At 41.9% G+C, this 20000-nt stretch overlaps 1 protein-coding gene across 5 annotated transcripts in view; it reads right to left on the bottom strand.

Moving 5' to 3' along the window:
• Positions 1-20000, bottom strand: part of LOC106581476 (1-phosphatidylinositol 4,5-bisphosphate phosphodiesterase eta-1) — a 154715-nt gene that overhangs the window by 98232 nt on the left and 36483 nt on the right. Inside the window, exon 1 of one of the 5 annotated variants that reach the window (XM_045704036.1) lies at positions 15709-16196. The exons of the other annotated variants lie outside the window; for them this stretch is intronic. Within the exon in view, the coding sequence (XP_045559992.1) occupies positions 15709-15751 (43 nt within the window). The 5' untranslated portion in view covers positions 15752-16196. Of the gene's footprint in view, positions 1-15708; positions 16197-20000 lie in introns of those variants that run through there. 5 annotated transcript variants of the gene reach the window in all.

The following is a 20000-nucleotide window of genomic DNA, read 5'->3' as shown; positions in this document are numbered from 1 at the left end:
CCCTCCTCCTCTAACCACACCCCCTCCTCTAACCACACCCCCTCCTCTAACCACACACCCCCTCCTCTAACCACACACCCCCTCCTCTAACCACACACCCCCTCCTCTAACCACACCCCCTCCTCTAACCACACCCCCCTCCTCTAACCACACCCCCCTTCTCTAACCACACCCCCTCCTCTAACCACACACCCCCTCCTCTAACCACACACCCCCTCCTCTAACCACACACCCCCTCCTCTAACCACACAACCCCTCCTCTAACCACACCCTCTTCTCTAACCACCCCCCTCCTCCACTGTTACTACTATCCCCAGGACTCAGTCACTGTTACTGCTATCCCCTTTACCAGACAGGAAACGGGGGAGGAATACTAACAATGAGACAATTGACTATTTCACCCCAGTGAATACTGACAAAGCTGAATACCAAACATTGTGTGTGTGTGTGTGTGTGTGTGTGTGTCTATGTCTGTCTGTGTGTGTGTGTCTATGTCTGTCTGTGTGTGTGTGTGTGTGTGTGTGTGTGTGTGTGTGTGTGTGTGTGTGTGTGTGTGTGTGTGTGTGTGTGTGTGTGTGTGTGTGTGTGTGTGTGTGCGGACCCTGATCATCTCTGTCGGCATATACAAGAGAGTTCAGATCAAAGCTGTGTTGTATCACTGAGGCCCAGGCCAATCAAACACTGTATAATTGGGTCAATGAGAGATGGGGCTCTGTGATGGCCCAATGAACAAAGGCTGCCTTCGTCGCCCTCAGAACTTACCGAACACTACAGGACAAGACAGGACAAGACAGGACAGGACTGGAGTGAACAAGACAGGACAAGACACGGCTGGACATGTCACACATAATACAGCACACACACCTGGTCTAAATACTCTTCATTTCCACCATCAAATCAAATCAAATGTATAATTTATAAAGCCCTTTTTACATCAGCAGATGTCACCAAGTGTCATTCTCATAATCTCAGATCAATTTGAACACAGGTCCTGGTCCAAATACAGTATCTTCGTTATTATTATCTATCATCATCATCCTCAACTTTGGGATGAATTCCGTTTCGATTCAGAACTGAAATCCAATTCACAAATTGAGAATACTTGCCCAATTATATTCCGTGAGGATCATGATGACTGTCTAGAAAATTATGTGTTATTCATATCCATACTCATATCCATATTCATATCCATACTCATATCCATATTCATATCCATATCCATACTCATATCCGTATCCATATTCATATCCATACTCATATCCATACTCATACCCATACTCATATCCATATTCGTATCCATATTAAAATCCATACTCATAGTCATATTCATATACATATTAATACTCATAGCCATACTCATATACATATTCATACTCATATCCATACGTATATCCATATACATATTCATATCCATACTCATACCCATATTCATATCCATATCCATACTCATATCCATATACATATCCATATCCACATTCATATCCATACTCATATCCACATTCATATTCATATTCATATCCATATTCATATCCACGTTCATATCCATATCCACATTCATATCCATATCCATACTCATATACACATTCATATCCATACTCATATCCATATTCATATCCACATTTATATCCATATTCATATCCACATTCATATCCATACTCATATCCACATTCATATCCACATTCATATCCATACTCATATCCATATTCATATCCATATCCACATTCATATCCATACTCATATCCACATTCATATCCATATTCATACCCATACTCATATCCATATTCATATCAATATCCATATTCATATCCATATCCGCATTCATATCAATATTCATATCCATACTCATATCCATATTCATATCAATATTCATATCCATATTCATATCAATATCCATATCCACATTCATATCCATATCAATATTCATATTCATATCAATATTCATATCCATATCCACATTCATATCAATATTCATATCCATACTCATATCCATATTCATATCAATATCCATATCCACATTCATATCCATACTTATATCCATATACATATTCATATCCATACTCATACCCATATTCATATCCATATCCATACTCATATCCATATCCATATCCATATTCATATCCACATTCATATCCATACTCATATCCACATTCATATTCATATCCATATTCATATCCACGTTCATATCCATATCCACATTCATATCCATATCCATACTCATATACACATTCATATCCATACTCATATCCATACTCATATCCATATTAATATCCACATTTATATCCATATTCATATCCACATTCATATCCATACTCATATCCACATTCATATCCACATTCATATCCATACTCATATCCATTTTCATATCCATATCCACATTCATATCCATACTCATATCCATAATCATATCCATACTCATATCCACATTCATATCCATACTCATATCCATATTCATATCAATATCCACATTCATATCAATATTCATATCCATATTCATATCCATATTCATATCAATATTCATATCCATATTCATATCAATATCCATATCCACATTCATATCCATATCAATATTCATATTCATATCAATATTCATATCCATATCCACATTCATATCAATATTCATATCCATATTCATATCAATATCCACATTCATATCAATATTCATATCCATACTCATATCCATATTCAGTAACATCCGCTCCATACTGAATCCAGTATTAATGACACAACTAGCTGCTGCTGGCCTCACCACTTCTGTTGCACAATGACAACACAAATAAAGACAGAAAACTGTCTGAACGGTAACAGGCTTGTTAGTTAATAACTGAAGACATGACTAGGCTGTTGATGGATATAAATACATTGGAGTGGTTTGTAGCGCAGCGTGGAGCTAAATCACATAAGAGTAATGTGATGCGATTCAGTTTTAGTGTTTCATCTAAATTCAGTCTCTGCCCACAACTACACACAGACATTTCCACACCAAACACTGGTGCTACAGATGTTTTCCACACACACGCACGCATGTATACACACACACACACACACACACACACACACACACACACACACACACACACACACACACACACACACACACACACACACACACACACATGCACACACGTTCTCAATTACTCCAACACCAAAATGTGTGGCACTTGAGCACTACTGAATGTATATTTCACACAAAGTGGGCTTCTGCTATCTGTTTCATTCAGCTAATAACTGTGGGCTCAGTGCTAGTTACTGTAGGTATACTGACTGTGGGCTTAGTACTAGTTACTGTAGGTATACTGACTGTGGGCTTAGTACTAGTTACTGTAGGTATACTGACTGTGGGCTTAGTACTAGTTACTGTAGGTATACTGACTGTGGGCTTAGTACTAGTTACTGTAGGTATACTGACTGTGGGCTCAGTGCTAGTTACTGTAGGTATACTGACTGTGGGCTCAGTGCTAGTTACAGTAGGTATACTGACTGTGGGCTCAGTGCTAGTTACTGTAGGTATACTGACTGTGGGCTTAGTACTAGTTACTGTAGGTATACTGACTGTGGGCATAGTACTAGTTGCTGTAGGTATACTGACTGTGGGCTCAGTGCTAGTTACTGTAGGTATACTGACTGTGGGCTCAGTGCTAGTTACTGTAGGTATACTGACTGTGGGCTTAGTACTAGTTACTGTAGGTATACTGACTGTGGGCTCAGTGCTAGTTACTGTAGGTATACTGACTGTGGGCTCAGTGCTAGTTACTGTAGGTATACTGACTGTGGGCTCAGTGCTAGTTACTGTAGGTATACTGACTGTGGGCTCAGTGCTAGTTACTGTAGGTATACTGTCTGTGGGCTCAGTGCTAGTTACTGTAGGTATACTGACTGTGGGCTCAGCGCTAGTTACTGTAGGTATACTGACTGTGGGCTCAGCGCTAGTTACTGTAGGTATACTGACTGTGGGTTCAGTACTAGTTACTGTAGGTCTACTGACTGTGGGTTCAGTACTAGTTACTGTAGGTCTACTGACTGTGGGCTCAGTGCTAGTTACTGTAGGTATACTGACTGTGGGCTCAGTGCTAGTTACTGTAGGTATACTGACTGTGGGCTAAGTGCTAGTTACTGTAGGTACACTGACTGTGGGCTCAGTGCTAGTTACTGTAGGTATACTGACTGTGGGCTCAGTGCTAGTTACTGTAGGTACACTGACTGTGGGCTCAGTGCTAGTTACTGTAGGTATACTGACTGTGGGCTTAGTACTAGTTACTGTAGGTATACTGACTGTGGGCTTAGTACTAGTTACTGTAGGTATACTGACTGTGGGCTCAGTGCTAGTTACTGTAGGTATACTGACTGTGGGCTCAGTGCTAGTTACAGTAGGTATACTGACTGTGGGCTCAGTGCTAGTTACAGTAGGTATACTGACTGTGGGCTCAGTGCTAGTTACTGTAGGTATACTGACTGTGGGCTTAGTACAAGTTACTGTAGGTATACTGACTGTGGGCGTAGTACTAGTTACTGTAGGTATACTGACTGTGGGCTCAGTGCTAGTTACTGTAGGTATACTGACTGTGGGCTCAGTGCTAGTTACTGTAGATATACTGACTGTGGGCTTAGTACTAGTTACTGTAGGTACACTGACTGTGGGCTCAGTGCTAGTTACTGTAGATATACTGACTGTGGGCTCAGTGCTAGTTACTGTAGGTATACTGACTGTGGGCTCAGTTCTAGTTACTGTAGGTATACTGACTGTGGGCTTAGTACTAGTTACTGTAGGTATACTGACTGTAGGCTCAGTACTAGTTACTGTAGGTATACTGACTGTGGGCTTAGTACTAGTTACTGTTGGTATACTGACTGTGGGCTTAGTACTAGTTACTGTAGGTATACTGACTGTGGGCTCAGTGCTAGTTACTGTAGGTATACTGACTGTGGGCTCAGTGCTAGTTACTGTAGGTATACTGACTGTGGGCTTAGTACTAGTTACTGTAGGTATACTGACTGTGGGCGTAGTACTAGTTACTGTAGGTATACTGACTGTGGGCTCAGTGCTAGTTACTGTAGGTATACTGACTGTGGGCTCAGTGCTAGTTACTGTAGGTATACTGACTGTGGGCTCAGTGCTAGTTACTGTAGGTATACTGACTGTGGGCTCAGTGCTAGTTACTGTAGGTATACTGACTGTGGCTCAGCGCTAGTTACTGTAGGTATACTGACTGTGGGCTTAGTACTAGTTACTGTAGGTATACTGAATTGGGCTCAGTGCTAGTTACTGTAGGTATACTGACTGTGGGTTCAGTACTAGTTACTGTAGGTCTACTGACTGTGGATTCAGTACTAGTTACTGTAGGTCTACTGACTGTGGGCTCAGTGCTAGTTACTGTAAGTATACTGACTGTGGGCTCAGTGCTAGTTACTGTAGGTATACTGACTGTGGGCTAAGTGCTAGTTACTGTAGGTACACTGACTGTGGGCTCAGTGCTAGTTACTGTAGGTATACTGACTGTGGGCTCAGTGCTAGTTACTGTAGGTACACTGACTGTGGGCTCAGTGCTAGTTACTGTAGGTATACTGACTGTGGGCTTAGTACTAGTTACTGTAGGTATACTGACTGTGGGCTTAGTACTAGTTACTGTAGGTATACTGACTGTGGGCTCAGTGCTAGTTACTGTAGGTATACTGACTGTGGGCTCAGTGCTAGTTACAGTAGGTATACTGACTGTGGGCTCAGTGCTAGTTACAGTAGGTATACTGACTGTGGGCTCAGTGCTAGTTACTGTAGGTATACTGACTGTGGGCTTAGTACAAGTTACTGTAGGTATACTGACTGTGGGCGTAGTACTAGTTACTGTAGGTATACTGACTGTGGGCTCAGTGCTAGTTACTGTAGGTATACTGACTGTGGGCTCAGTGCTAGTTACTGTAGATATACTGACTGTGGGCTTAGTACTAGTTACTGTAGGTACACTGACTGTGGGCTCAGTGCTAGTTACTGTAGATATACTGACTGTGGGCTCAGTGCTAGTTACTGTAGGTATACTGACTGTGGGCTCAGTGCTAGTTACTGTAGGTATACTGACTGTGGGCTTAGTACTAGTTACTGTAGGTATACTGACTGTGGGCTTAGTACTAGTTACTGTAGGTATACTGACTGTGGGCTCAGTGCTAGTTACTGTAGGTATACTGACTGTGGGCTCAGTGCTAGTTACAGTAGGTATACTGACTGTGGGCTCAGTGCTAGTTACTGTAGGTATACTGACTGTGGGCTTAGTACTAGTTACTGTAGGTATACTGACTGTGGGCGTAGTACTAGTTACTGTAGGTATACTGACTGTGGGCTCAGTGCTAGTTACTGTAGGTATACTGACTGTGGGCTCAGTGCTAGTTACTGTAGGTATACTGACTGTGGGCTCAGTGCTAGTTACTGTAGGTATACTGACTGTGGGCTCAGTGCTAGTTACTGTAGGTATACTGACTGTGGGCTTAGTACTAGTTACTGTAGGTATACTGACTGTGGGCTCAGTGCTAGTTACTGTAGGTATACTGACTGTGGGTTCAGCACTAGTTACTGTGGGCTCAGTGCTAGTTACAGTAGGTATACTGACTGTGGGCTCAGTGCTAGTTACAGTAGGTATACTGACTGTGGGCTCAGTGCTAGCTAATGTAGGTATACTGACTGTGGGCTCAGTGCTAGCTAATGTAGGTATACTGACTGTGGGCTCAGTGCTAGCTAATGTAGGTATACTGACTGTGGGCTCAGTGCTAGCTAATGTAGGTATACTGACTGTGGGCTCAGTGCTAGCTAATGTAGGTCTCCTCAGTGAGATCTAAGCACGGACGCCTGTCAGGGACCTGGAGAGCTCTGTACCTGGGGAAAACAATTCACTCTCCATTCTAACCCATCTTCTGCTTTCACACAGATCTGTTATTTAATTTGATCACTCGTTTGTCGCAGATCATTGTCATGCACAGCAGGAAATGCTAATTCTCTAATATTCAAGGTTTAAAAAGGCTTCTAAAGTTTGTAATTTCCACTTAAAATGTCAGACTTCATTTGCCCTAACAAAAAATGTATCAACCCCAACAAAAATGTACATTTCCTGATGCTGCAAGATTATTTTCCTACTGTGAGAACAGGGTCAAATGAAAATACCTCATATGCACTCTATAGTCTATGCAAAACCCACTCACAATACCTGCCTCATTACCAACGAGAGACAACACTCCTGAATCTCTCACACATACTGTACCAATGAAGACATGCGCACACACACACACACACACACACACACACACACACACACACACACACACACACACACACACACACACACACACACACACACACACACACACACACACACACACACACCTCTTCCTAACACACACACAAACACACCTTCATGTCTGTCTGTTTGTCTGTTTGTCTGTCACTCACCTAGCTGAGCCAGTCTGCATATCGATGGCACAGCCACGAAGCCGCCAACATGGTAGACCCTAAGGGCAAGCAGCGTCGTCACGGCTACCACAGCTGGACGGGAGCACGGGTTTGATTGCTCCTTCTGACCACAGAACATGTCCATGTCCCTTTAGCTCAGAGAGCTAACACAGTCCCAGAGCCCACTATCGTCTCACACAAAGACACAACCTGTGACTACCCAGCTCAGAGAAAATAGTCCAACATGGAGACTCTGTAGAACATCACCTAGTCAACAACTAGCCATCCAACTGTATCACATCTCCTTCCAAGAGCTTTCTCTCTTTCTCTGAACTCTAATTAAGTCGTTCACACACCGCAACGGCAGCCCCCTGGCCCCATCTGTCTATCCCACGCCCTCTCTCCTCCCCCTCTCCTCTCCTCTCCTCTCCTACCTCTCTCTCTGAAGCTCTGAAGGCCTTTTGAACTTGTGCAGCTGTGTGTGTGGCTGCTCACATGCTGCCCTGCACAGGGATGTACTGGGAAGAGGCCATTAATGCATTGTTCTGTTGTGGAGATTGAAGTCCAAATGGACACAAAGAGGAGGGGAGCAGGCCAGACCTGTATTCATCCTGGTGTGTGTGTGTACCAGATAGGGTCAATCTAGCCCACTTGGGAGTTAAGTGGGGTTAAGAGAAGAGTGATGACACTACATAAAAACCCCTTCACAGGGGCTCCCGAGTGGTGCAGCGGTCTAAGACACTGCATCGAAGTGCTAGAGGCATCATTACAGACCCGGGTTCGATCCTGGGCTGTGTCTCAGCCAACCGCGACCGGGAGACCCATGAGGCGGAACACAATTGGCCCTTATGGTGGCAGGCCAGGTGCATGCACGCTGACTTCGGTCGCTAGCTATACGGTGTTTCCTCCGACACATTGGTGCGGCTGGTTTCCGGGTTAAGCGAGCACTGAGTCAACAAGCATTGCGGCTTGACGGGGTCGTGTTTCGGAGGATGCCTTGGCTCTCGAATGTTGCCTCTTCCGAGTCCGTGCGGGAGTTGCAGTGATGGGACAAGACTATAACTACCAATTGGGGAGTAAAACAGGTAAAATGTACAAAAATACAAATAAATACATAATAACACTTCTTAACAGGGGAGTGTGACTGCGAGTGTGTTCATGAGATTATAGGTAGGTACACTGTGCGTGCAGGTAAATGTTATGGTCTGTTAGCATAAGTGGGCATGTCTTCGGTTAAATACAGAGAAAAGTGAGTCAGAATCTCTAAGCTGTTTTTTATCCCAGTCAGTAGCATCTGGATTGGATCCCAGCTTCGAGCTTAGCGAAAACAAGTTAGATAGGACAATATGGCAATATCGTTTTCTGAATTTAGGCTTAGGGTTTGTGTGGTTTGATTAAAATGTGTGGTTAGAAAAATACACTGCACTTCCATCCTCTCTAGCATGGCTAGACAGTGATGACTAAGCTTGGGTGGTATACCTCATTTACCGTATTTCAGGGTATTTTGAAGTACTGATGGTAGGATTGTCAATACCGTCATATTTTATACAGTATTTACCATATATCGGGGTATTTTGAAGTACTGACGGTATGATTTTCAATACTGTCACATTTTTATTCACAAAAAATCAGTTCAGCCAGTCACATGGTATGCTTGTTAACAAAGAGCAGATGGAGCAAACTGACGATCCACTTTGAGCAACACCAGAGAAGGGATCAGGTTATACTTGAAATTCAATACTCATGTTTTATGAATATCTTATAAGTTAACAAGACGTTCCAAATACATTTTCTCCAGCTATGAATTTAGTTCGCTAACTTACTAGCTATAATGTTAGGTGGCTAGCTTGCAATAACAAGCTTCTTGGTTACAGCAGAGACAAACGCCTTTTGTTTAACTTTATGAGCTGGGTTGTCTGTCCTTGCAATTAGTTTAAATTCGCTAGTACTTTGTTATTATTTGTTAGCATACAACAGTGCATTTGGAAAGTATTCAGACCCCTTTACTTTTTCCACATTTTGGTACGTTACAGCCTTATTTTAGAATTTATTAATAGTTTTTTTCCTCATCAATCTACACACAATACCCCATAATGATGAAGCAAAAACAAGATTTTAGACATTTTTGCTCATTTATAAAAAAAAATATGATTTACACAAGTATTTGGACCACTAGAGACAATTCCGTCGACCTCATGGCTTGGTTTTTGCTTTGACATGCACTGTCAACTGTGGGACCTTATATAGACAGGTGTGTGCCTTTCCAAATCATGTCCAATCAATTGAATTTACCACAGGTGGACTCCAATCAAGTTGTAGAAACATCTCAAGGATGATCAATGGAAACAGGATGCACCTGAGCTCAATTTCGAGTCTCATAGGAAAGGGTCTGAATCCTCATGTAAGTAAGGTATTTCTGTTTTTTCTTGTTAATACATTTGCAAAAATGTAAAAAATAAAAAAATGTTTCTTTGTCAATATTGGGTATTGTGTGTAGATTCCTGAGGAAAATAGTTTATTTAATCCATTTTAGAATAAGGCCGTAACGTAACAAAATGTGGAAAAAGTCAAGGGGTCTGAATACTTTCCGAAGGCACTGTATATATATATAGAAATGTATCTTTAAAAATGTTTTATGTTTGGAAAGAAATAGAGACCCTTGTGTGCCCTGCCGGTAATACCATATACCCCGTTATGGTACATGATGAGAAGGGGGTAGCTGCAGCCCAATATGGCGACCGGAGTATGAGCAAGTGGGTGTGTCGAAAGGAAAGAAGTGGGTGTGTCGAAAGGAGTGGGTGTGTCGAAAGGGTTGGGTGTGCCGAAAGGAATGTAATGGGAGTGGGAGTGTCAAAATTAAAGGAGTGAGTGTGTCAAAATTAAAGGAGTGGGTGTGTCAAAAGGAAAGGAGTGGGTGGGTTGAAAACACTCTGCTATAGTTTAGACGGTTTTGATTGAGCTGTGTTTTTTATTCAACAGTTTCTTTCCACACAACTACCGTACCGTGAGAGTTTGGACTTCTGTTTTGAAGCCAAATGATGAGTCTGAGTCATATATCACTGTCAGGTTTACAAAAATAATTGTTCATTTTCAGTTGTAAAACTGATTTTTTTATTTTTTAATAACAGATGATGGATGTACTGTTGCTTGTATGTGTTGCACCCTAAGTGTACAACACATTAGGAACACCTGCTCTTTCTGGACTGACCAGGTGAATCCAGGTGAAAGCTACGATCCCTTATTGATGTAACTTGTTAAATCCAGTTCAATCAGTGTAGATAAGTGGTCGCCAACCGGTCGGCATTCCTAGTCGATCACCAAATATTTAATAAAGGGTTAATTAAATAAAGCATGAAAACAGTCTCCTACTGGGATGGAAAGGCCAGTAGCTAAGACGTGGCTGATTCATTTACTAGGCTCAGCAGAATCTATATGTTCTGACGATGAAGACAAATGGTCCAAGTTAGTCAATACAGCCAATGCAAACGTAGACATAACATTCACTATAAAACTGAGTGCTCTCATCAGCATGTGAGTATAATCACTTGACTGACTCATTTGTAAACTACAGGCCTTTCTGTTGGGTTGAAACCAAGTCGCCTAAGTCCAAACTAGAAAAACGCTTTCAGTGCTAACTTATACAACTAAAACCAGATATAAAGTATGTAGAAAAGGTAATGGTGCTATTTATTTTTAAATAATATAATCTTTGAGAACTAACAATCATCAACATAAAAGCTAGGCAGTCGGAGAGAAGTGAAAATTCTGAGTGGACAAAACATGAGGAAGAAGTTCCGAATATTGAGGTGAACCCACTTTTGCCCTCAGAACAGCCTAAATTCGTCAATGCATGGCCTCTACAAGATGACGAAAGCATTCCACAGGGATGCTGGCCCATGTTGACTCCAATGCTTCCCACAGTTGTTGGCTAGATGTCCTTTGAGGGGTGGATCATTTTTGATACACACATGGGAAACTGTTGAGTGTGAAAAACCCAGCAGCATTGCAGTTCTTAACACAAAGGCACTTAAAATATTTTGTCTAGCCCATTTACCCACTGAATGGCACGTATACACAACCCATGTGTCAATTGTCTCCAGGCTTAAAAATCCTTCTTTAACCCGTCTCAACCCCTTCATCTACAATGATTGAAGTGGATTTAACAAGTGACATCAATAAGGGATCATAGCTTTCAACTGGATTCACCTGGTCAGTCTATGCCATGGGAAGACTATATTTTGTTATTATGTTTGAGCAAAAGAACACTGGATTAGCCATGAAAAAGTGCATAGAATTGCAAGAAATTAGCTTTAAAACTGAACTGTTTTCTCTCAGCTACATGGCAAAATGTGTAGAATTGCAGGACATTTGCTTTAAAACCGCAAAAAGTTCTCACAGCTCCATGGAAAAATGTTATGTATTAACCAGCTCTGGTACAAGGGGCTCCCTGAGAAGGCTATACCAGCCTGCACATCAAATAAGAGAGAGAGAGAGAGAGAGAGAGAGAGAGAGAGAGAAAGAGGGAAAGAGTGAGAAAGAGTGAGAAAGAGAAAGAAAGAGATAGAATGTGTGATTATTAGTGTAGTGCTCAGGCACTCCAATATTCCCTCAACTATTTTACTCTTCACCCTCTGTAGGAGCAGAGCTGGGCTTCCATGTCAAACTGTCTGATCTCCCAGGCTTCACAGGAAACAGAAGAGTGGAGACTTAAGCAGCTCTTTACTTTAGCAGAGAGTTCTGGCTCTGGGGATTGCGTAATGTGAGATCAATTTGACCAAGCTTCTGGTGGCTTAAACTAAGAAGAGTTGGGTTTATTTACTAAAGTAACAGTCACAGTAAATGAATACACTCATACAGTATATGTACACACACACACAGACAAGCCCAGTGAAAAAAATACACAAACACATACCTGATACCATCAGCTCCTCAACACGTAATTTCCCATAATGCATAGCTCCTCTAGCTCTGATGCCCTTGAGAATCCAACCCTGTCAAAGCTGAGCTTCTGGTATTCACTGCATGTTTCTGCAAGTCATTAACGATACTATAAAAATTGTAATAAATAAAAACATGGGCTTAACAAATCATGCCAGAGACCAACTAAACACAGAGACAGATACCTGATCTTTGAAATTCTATATACTTGCAAACCACAAATGATTTGGCTGAGGATTGTTCCAGGGGTGAGTCTAGCGGAATAATGAATAAAACAGGCAAATAGAGTGAAGAGAATGACAGAAGGTATGGAGAAGATGTTAGCTCAGGGTGAAAGAGAGAGAGAGAGCAAGAGAGAGAGGGAGAGAGAAATAAAGAGAGAGAAAGAGAGAAAGAGAGAGAGAGAGAGATAGAGAGAGCGAGCGAGAGAGAAAGAGAGAGGGAGAGCGAGTGAGCGGGCAAGAGAGAGCTGAGATTCCTCATCATCATCATCAGGAGAGGAAAGGCAGGAAGAAAAACACATTTTACTTGAAAAAGCCCATTTCCTCCATGTGGAGGGGATTAGCAGCAGTGTGCCACACAAACACAATTAGAAATAGAACCCAGAGATTACACACAATATCTCTCTCTCCCTCGCGCTCTCTTTCTCTCTCTCTGACTCTCTCTTTCCGACTCTCTCTCTCTCTCTCTCTCTCTCTCTCTGATTCTCTCTCCCTCACGCTCTCTGACTCTTTCTCTCTCTCTGACTCTCTCTTTCCGACTCTCTCTCGCTCTCGCTCTCTGACTCTCTCTCCCTCCCTCGCTCTCTCTGACTCTCTCTCTGACTCTCTCTCTCTCTGACTCTCTCTCTCTCTCTCTCTCTCTCTCTCTCTCTCTCTCTCTCTCTCTCTCTCTCTCTCTCTCTCTCTCTCTCTCTCTCTCTCTCTCTCTCTCTCTCTCTCTCTCTCTCTCTCTCTCTCTCTCACACACACAGAGGGGAGGAGGAGTGGCAGTTTGACACTAATGCTGCTTTCAAGGAGCAGGGGTTGCACCAAACTGTTGCCAGTCTGTGAAGCAACGCAGAGACAGGCCTTTCTCTTTAACAATCTGGGCCATGGGCACCCACTCAGCATATAACAGCAGCTATACTTTATACAGTCATAAAGGTATATGGTGCAGAAAACACATGTGCAGACGTCTCCCCTTTGTGTTTCTATCTATAGCTCTGGTCAACGGAAATGGTTTGAGAACGGGAGGGCTGCAACAGTATATCACACACTATAGCCTATAGGTCTAGACTAGCATCACACTGTAGAATATAGGTCTAGACTAGCATCACACTATAGCCTATAGGTCTAGACTAGCATCACACTATAGCCTATAGGTCTAGGCTAGCATCACATTATAGCCTATAGGTCTAGGCTAGCATCACACTATAGCCTATAGGTCTAGACTAGCATCACACTGTAGAATATAGGTCTAGACTAGCATCACACTGTAGCATATAGGTCTACACTAGCATCACACTATAGCCTATAGGTCTAGACTAGCTTCACACTGTAGAATATAGGTCTAGACTAGCATCACACTGTAGCATATAGGTCTAGACTAGCATCACACTATAGCCTATAGGTCTAGACTAGCATCACACTATAGCCTATAGGTCTAGGCTAGCATCACACTGTAGAATATAGGTCTAGACTAGCATCACACTGTAGAATATAGGTCTAGACTAGCATCACACTGTAGCATATAGGTCTAGACTAGCATCACACTATAGCCTATAGGTCTAGACTAGCATCACACTGTAGCCTATAGGTCTAGACTAGCATCACACTATAGCCTATAGGTCTAGACTAGCATCACACTGTAGAATATAGGTCTAGATTAGCATCACACTGTAGCATATAGGTCTAGACTAGCATCACACTATAGCCTATAGGTCTAGGCTAGCATCACACTGTAGCATATAGGTCTAGACTAGCATCACACTATAGCCTATAGGTCTAGACTAGCATCACACTATAGCCTATAGGTCTAGACTAGCATCACACTGTAGCATATAGGTCTAGACTAGCATCACACTATAGCCTATAGGTCTAGACTAGCATCACATTATAGCCTATATGTCTAGACTAGCATCACACTATAAAAGAGGCTCAGTAGCAAGGTACAGTCACATAATAAACAATGGTACTTTATCCACATTTTATAGGCCAATAATAGATTAGTAAGCTGATTACTGTGAAATGTGAATGACCAACAGTTTGCTGTCACCCTTCAATACACGTCACAGAATGCTGGTGGCCTTCAATGTGCACCAGTCTCCTCTGGCTAGAGGGAGGGTTACATTGTTTGACAGATAAATGTTCTGAGCCTTTTTAAGCTTGAATCTGTTCAGGGTGGACTGGCCATCTGGCATTTCTGGCTAATGCCAGATGGGCTGGTCCATTTTTAGCCCGGTCTAACTCGTGTTTTTGCTCAACATTATCATTATGTGGCTAATAATGGGGGACTCTGGGGGAAAAAAATGGGCCATGTGGGTACCTTAAGAGGGGGGTAGAAATGCCAGGGACGATTTTTGGTCCCAGTCCGCCCCTGAATATGTTCTCCCTACAGATAGAAGTGTTCCTTTTTCTATTCAAATAAAATATAATACTGGAGAAAATTTGATTAAAATGGCTCAATGGTTAGCCTACACAGCCTATTTTGTTTACATTGGCAGCATGTATCTAACTGTTTCAACAAGCACACATGCAACTCTTGTCAGGAAAAAGCGGATTTTCTGCCTCTTCATGACAGACATCCAGCCGGGAGAAGAAGGCATTCCGCTGCAGTACCATGGACAGCTCCCTACATGTGCTGCCTCTCACTTGCGAGGAGTGGGCGTGCGCTCTCGGGTACCACAGACTACTATCCTACAAAGACAAATAGGTTTCCTGGCAAGACAAAGACACTCCCAACATGAATTTCTGAGTTAAATTGAAAAATTCATAGGATCATACCAAAAAAAGCGTTTATTTCTTAAACAGTTTGGCTACATAGTAAAGGCATTAAAGCATTGGCTGTGATATTAAACTCAACAATGTAGTGCATTTTTGTCCACACCTATGCATAACAAATGCTTATTTATCACACTCACAATAACAGCCTCAAAAAAAAAAAAAAACACAGGCATTGTCACCATAAAAAGAACAACAATACCGAATCAAACAAGTCAAAGAATTTCGGAATAGAGCAATCCGTTCAGAAGACGGTCCAGGTTTAAACATAGGCTACATTATGATAATACGCCCTCGCCCCTCATCACCTAGCCTACCATTAAACATACATTGAAAAACAGTAGAGGTGAGTAGAATGCTTACCCTTCTCAAAACTGAGATGTTTGCATACTTCAAGTTCAGCCATTTGAAAATTGATTTACTGTTTCAATAGCCTTTGATAAGTAATTCTGCTCCAGGATAAAGGGGGAGAGATGATATTTTGAGGTAGTGCTCTCATTTAGTTATTGTCCTTTCATTCACTTTGGACATCGTTCCCATACAGTAGGTAGTCTCCAGTAGGGTACTCTAGTTGCCAAGACGTAAAATACCATATTTTGGTCTGAAATTCCCCTGTGTCCCCATGTTGCTCCTAGTCCAAAAGGAACGCATGTTTTGATCCGTGACACACAGTCGCCAAACAACCCATAGATGAACTGAACTGACAGGATCCCTCTGAACACTCCACAAAACCTGCTGCCCATCTCTCCTGCGCCACACTCACACACGTCTCTGCTTAACTCTCTGCGCAGAGAGAGCAGAGGTGATGCAGGGTGTCACAATTCTCACACCAGTCGTGCCGAGCGAAAAAATGTGATAAGTCGATTCTCTTGACAAATGTATGCGATAGCCGGGCGAAGGAAGGGGAGTATTGGGGCTGTCATACACAGGGAGCTAGTGAACATGTTCAGTTACAGCCAGCAGATACAATGGAGAAAGTATACTACCTTGCAAGGGACTCAAAATAGCATAAGAAAATGTCTGATAGGCTATGAACAAAACTCATTCACAGGTTGTTTGCCATGTAGGCTAATTGACGACAGTTCTGTGTGATTTCACATTGAGTTGCATTTCAGACTTACAATTGTGTTCCATGAGAATCAGGAATGAAAAACGGAAACTTTTGTTTTGACAGACCAGGCTCTGACGTGGATAGCGCGCGATGCGATGGGCTCTGGGGAGTTCAAGTGGGAAGGAACATCAGGTCCAGAGAAGAGAAACGGTTTATTTATTATTTGACCTACTTCTCTCTCGTTGCTTTCTATTACCCAGGACGGTATTATTATCACATGTGCCCTGCCACTGCTGCATCTCCAAAAGACGTAAACTGTTCAGAAAATGGAAGCCCCATTGAACAAAATTAATCTTAAAACAGAAGCCTGGTAAAATCTCCCATTAGCCTATGTTTGTTTCCACTTTAAATGTAAGCTTCTGTGCGTGACGGTAATCGCCCGGGCTGCGTCAAACAATTACCGAGTAATTTCCTCGCTTGAGAATGGATTTGCTCATATCTAATTTCCATCCCTTGACGAATGGATTTGCTCCTATCGGGTACATTATTAGAAGGCTGTCTACCTTTTGGTTGTTTGAATTTAAAAAATAGGCTATAGCTGTGAAAAGGGTAATATAGTGCATTCGGAAAGTACTCAGACCTCTTGACTTTTTCCACATTTTGTTACGTTACAGCCTTATTCTAAAATTATTAAATCGTTTTTTCCCCCTCATCAATCTACACCCAATACACCATAATGAAAAAGAAAAACAGGTTTTTAGAAATGTTAACACATTTATAAAAAAAATAAAAAAAACAGAAATATTACATTTACATAAGTATTCAGACCCTTTACTCAGTACTTTGTTGAAGCACCTTTGGCAGCGATTACAGCCTCGAGTCTTCTTGGGTATGACACTATGAGCTTGGCACACCTGTATTTGGGGAGTTCCTCCCATTCTTCTCTACAGATCCTCTCAAGCTCTGTCAGGTTGGATTGGGAGCATCGCTGCACAGCTATTTTCAGGTCTCTCCAGAGATGTTCAATCAGGTTCAAGTCCGGATCTGGCTGGGCCACTCAAGGACATTCAGAGACATGTAGCGATGCCACTCTTGCGTTGTCTTGGCCGTGTGCTTAGGGTCGTTGACCTGTTGGAAGGTGAACCTTCACCCCAGTCTGAGGTCCTGAGTGCTCTGGTGCAGGTTTTCATCAAGGATCTCTCTGTACTTTCTGTATCTTTCCCTCAATCCTGACTAGTCTCCCAGTCCCTGCCACTGAAAAACATCCCCACAGCATGATGCCACCATCATGCTTCACCATAGAGATGGTGCCAGGTTTCCTCCAGACGTAACACTTGGAATTCAGGCCAAAGAGTTCAATCTTGGTTTCATCAGACCAGAGAATCTTGTTTCTCATGGTCTGAGAGTCCTTTAGGTGCCTTTTGGCAAACTCCAAGCGGGCTGTCATGTGTCTTTTACTAAGGAGTGACTTCCGTCTGGCCATTCTACCATAAAGGCCTGATTGGTGGAGTGCTGCAGAGATGGTTGTCCTTCTGGAATGTTCTCCCATCTCCACAGAGGAACTCTGGAGCTCTGTCAGAGTGACCATCGGGTTCTTGGTCACCTACCTGACAAAAACCCTTCTCCTCCAATTGCTCAGTTTGGCCAAGCGGCCAGTTCTAGGTAGAGTCTTGGTGGTTCCAAACTTCTTCCATTTAAGGAAAATGTTTTGGTACCCTTCCCCAGAACCTGTGCCTTGACATAATCCTGTCTCGGAGCTCTACTTACAATTCCTCCGACCTCATGGCTTGGTTTTTGCTCTGACATGCACTGTCAACTGTGGGACCTTATATAGACAGGTGTGTGCCTTTCCAAATCATGTCCAATCAATTGAATTTACCACAGGTGGACTCAAATCAAGTTGTAGAAACATCAAGGATGATCAATGGAAACAGGATGCACCTGAGCTCAATTTCTAGTCTCATATCAAAGGTTTTGAATACTTATGTAAATAAGGTATCTATTAAGGTTCTGTTTTTTCCCCCCAAAATTATAAACATTTGTTTTTGCTTTGTCATTATGGGGTGTTGTGTGTAGATTGATGAGGGAAAAAAATATTAAATCAATTTTAGAACAAGGCTGTAATGTAACAAAATGTGGAAAAAGTCAAGGGGTCTGAATACTTTCCAAATGCATTGTATATGTAGCCACACTGTACCCACTTTGCAAAAACTGGTTGAAATCAAAGTTATTTCCACTTCATTTCAACAAAACAATTCAACGTGATGACACTGAAACAACAAATTACATTTGTAAAAAGCCTCTTTTTTTTTCACTCAAATTTGAACCTAAATCTAATGTCACAGTGAAATGCTTTATTCATTTCACATTGAATTTACGTTAGTTGTAGTATGGTAGACATTTAAAGGTAATTTCCTGATTGAGCCAATACTGTATTGCAGCAGACCCTTATGTCCGTGGGGCCGCTTCCTCTGCACAGGCGTTGCTGACGCATGACATATCTTACAACACCTGGACATGTATTGTATTCGTCAGCTAACCATATCATTTGTTATAGTAATCTGGGGCTGATAGAAACCTTAGTTGATGCATGCGACGTCTGAGCAGGGGAACTACCATGATGTCCCAGTGAGAAACATCTTACACCTGAGATCCATGGATGTTGAAAAGATGTTGAAATTTGGTCTGTCCACGCTGGCCTTGATTAAAATAGTCCACAGATGTCATTTTTTTAGACGTCTATGTTTGGTTCAGATTTGGTCCGGTCCGGCCTTGATTTTCTTTTTCAAAAGACATCTGGTCAGGACCAGCTTTGATTTGGCTCAAACATAAATGGTTTATGATTGGTTCAGATTTGATCGGACCAAATATGAACCAATTATAGATGTCAATGTTTCACAAGTTTGGACAGCACACAGTACAGTACAGTAGAGTACAATAGAGTACAGCATATTGTGCTATATTGTACTGTACCCTACTGTTCTCTACTGTACTATAATGTACTGTACGCTACTGTACAATACTGTACTGTACTGTAATGTACTATACTGTACTGTACTCTACTGTACTATACTCTACTGTACTCTACTGTACTGTACTATACTGTGCTGTAATGTACTATACTGTACTCTACTGTACTGTACTATACTGTACTGTAATGTACTATACTGTACTCTACTGTACTATACTGTACTGTACTATACTATACTGTGCTGTCCAAACTTGTGAAACATGGACATCTATGATTTGTTCAGATTTGGTCCGGTCCAAACCAACCAAATTTGGTCTTGTTTGGGGGCAGAGCTCATTAGAATCATAACGAGCATGCTTTGCAACGTTGACATTTTTGGTCATTTAGCGGACACTCTTATGCAGAGTGACTTACAGTCAGTGCATAAAGTAGATAAACAGCAACGTATCACAGTCATTGCAAGAAAAACTTTTCTGTAGTCGTTACTGAGAATGTTATTGTAATTGAAGTGTCCTGTCGGTTTTTACTGTTTGTCTGAAAATGTTAAACTTGATCACTTTTGAAAAAAGCAATATTCAGATCCTATTTAAATGGAATGAAAACATTTGAATGTGATATAATACTTTCTTCATT

This window comes from Salmo salar, chromosome ssa20 (genome assembly GCF_905237065.1).
Source record: "Salmo salar chromosome ssa20, Ssal_v3.1, whole genome shotgun sequence".
Lineage (NCBI taxonomy): Eukaryota > Metazoa > Chordata > Actinopteri > Salmoniformes > Salmonidae > Salmo > Salmo salar.
The sequence above is the reverse complement of the archived record's forward strand: the minus strand, read 5'-3'. Positions and strand labels throughout refer to the sequence as shown.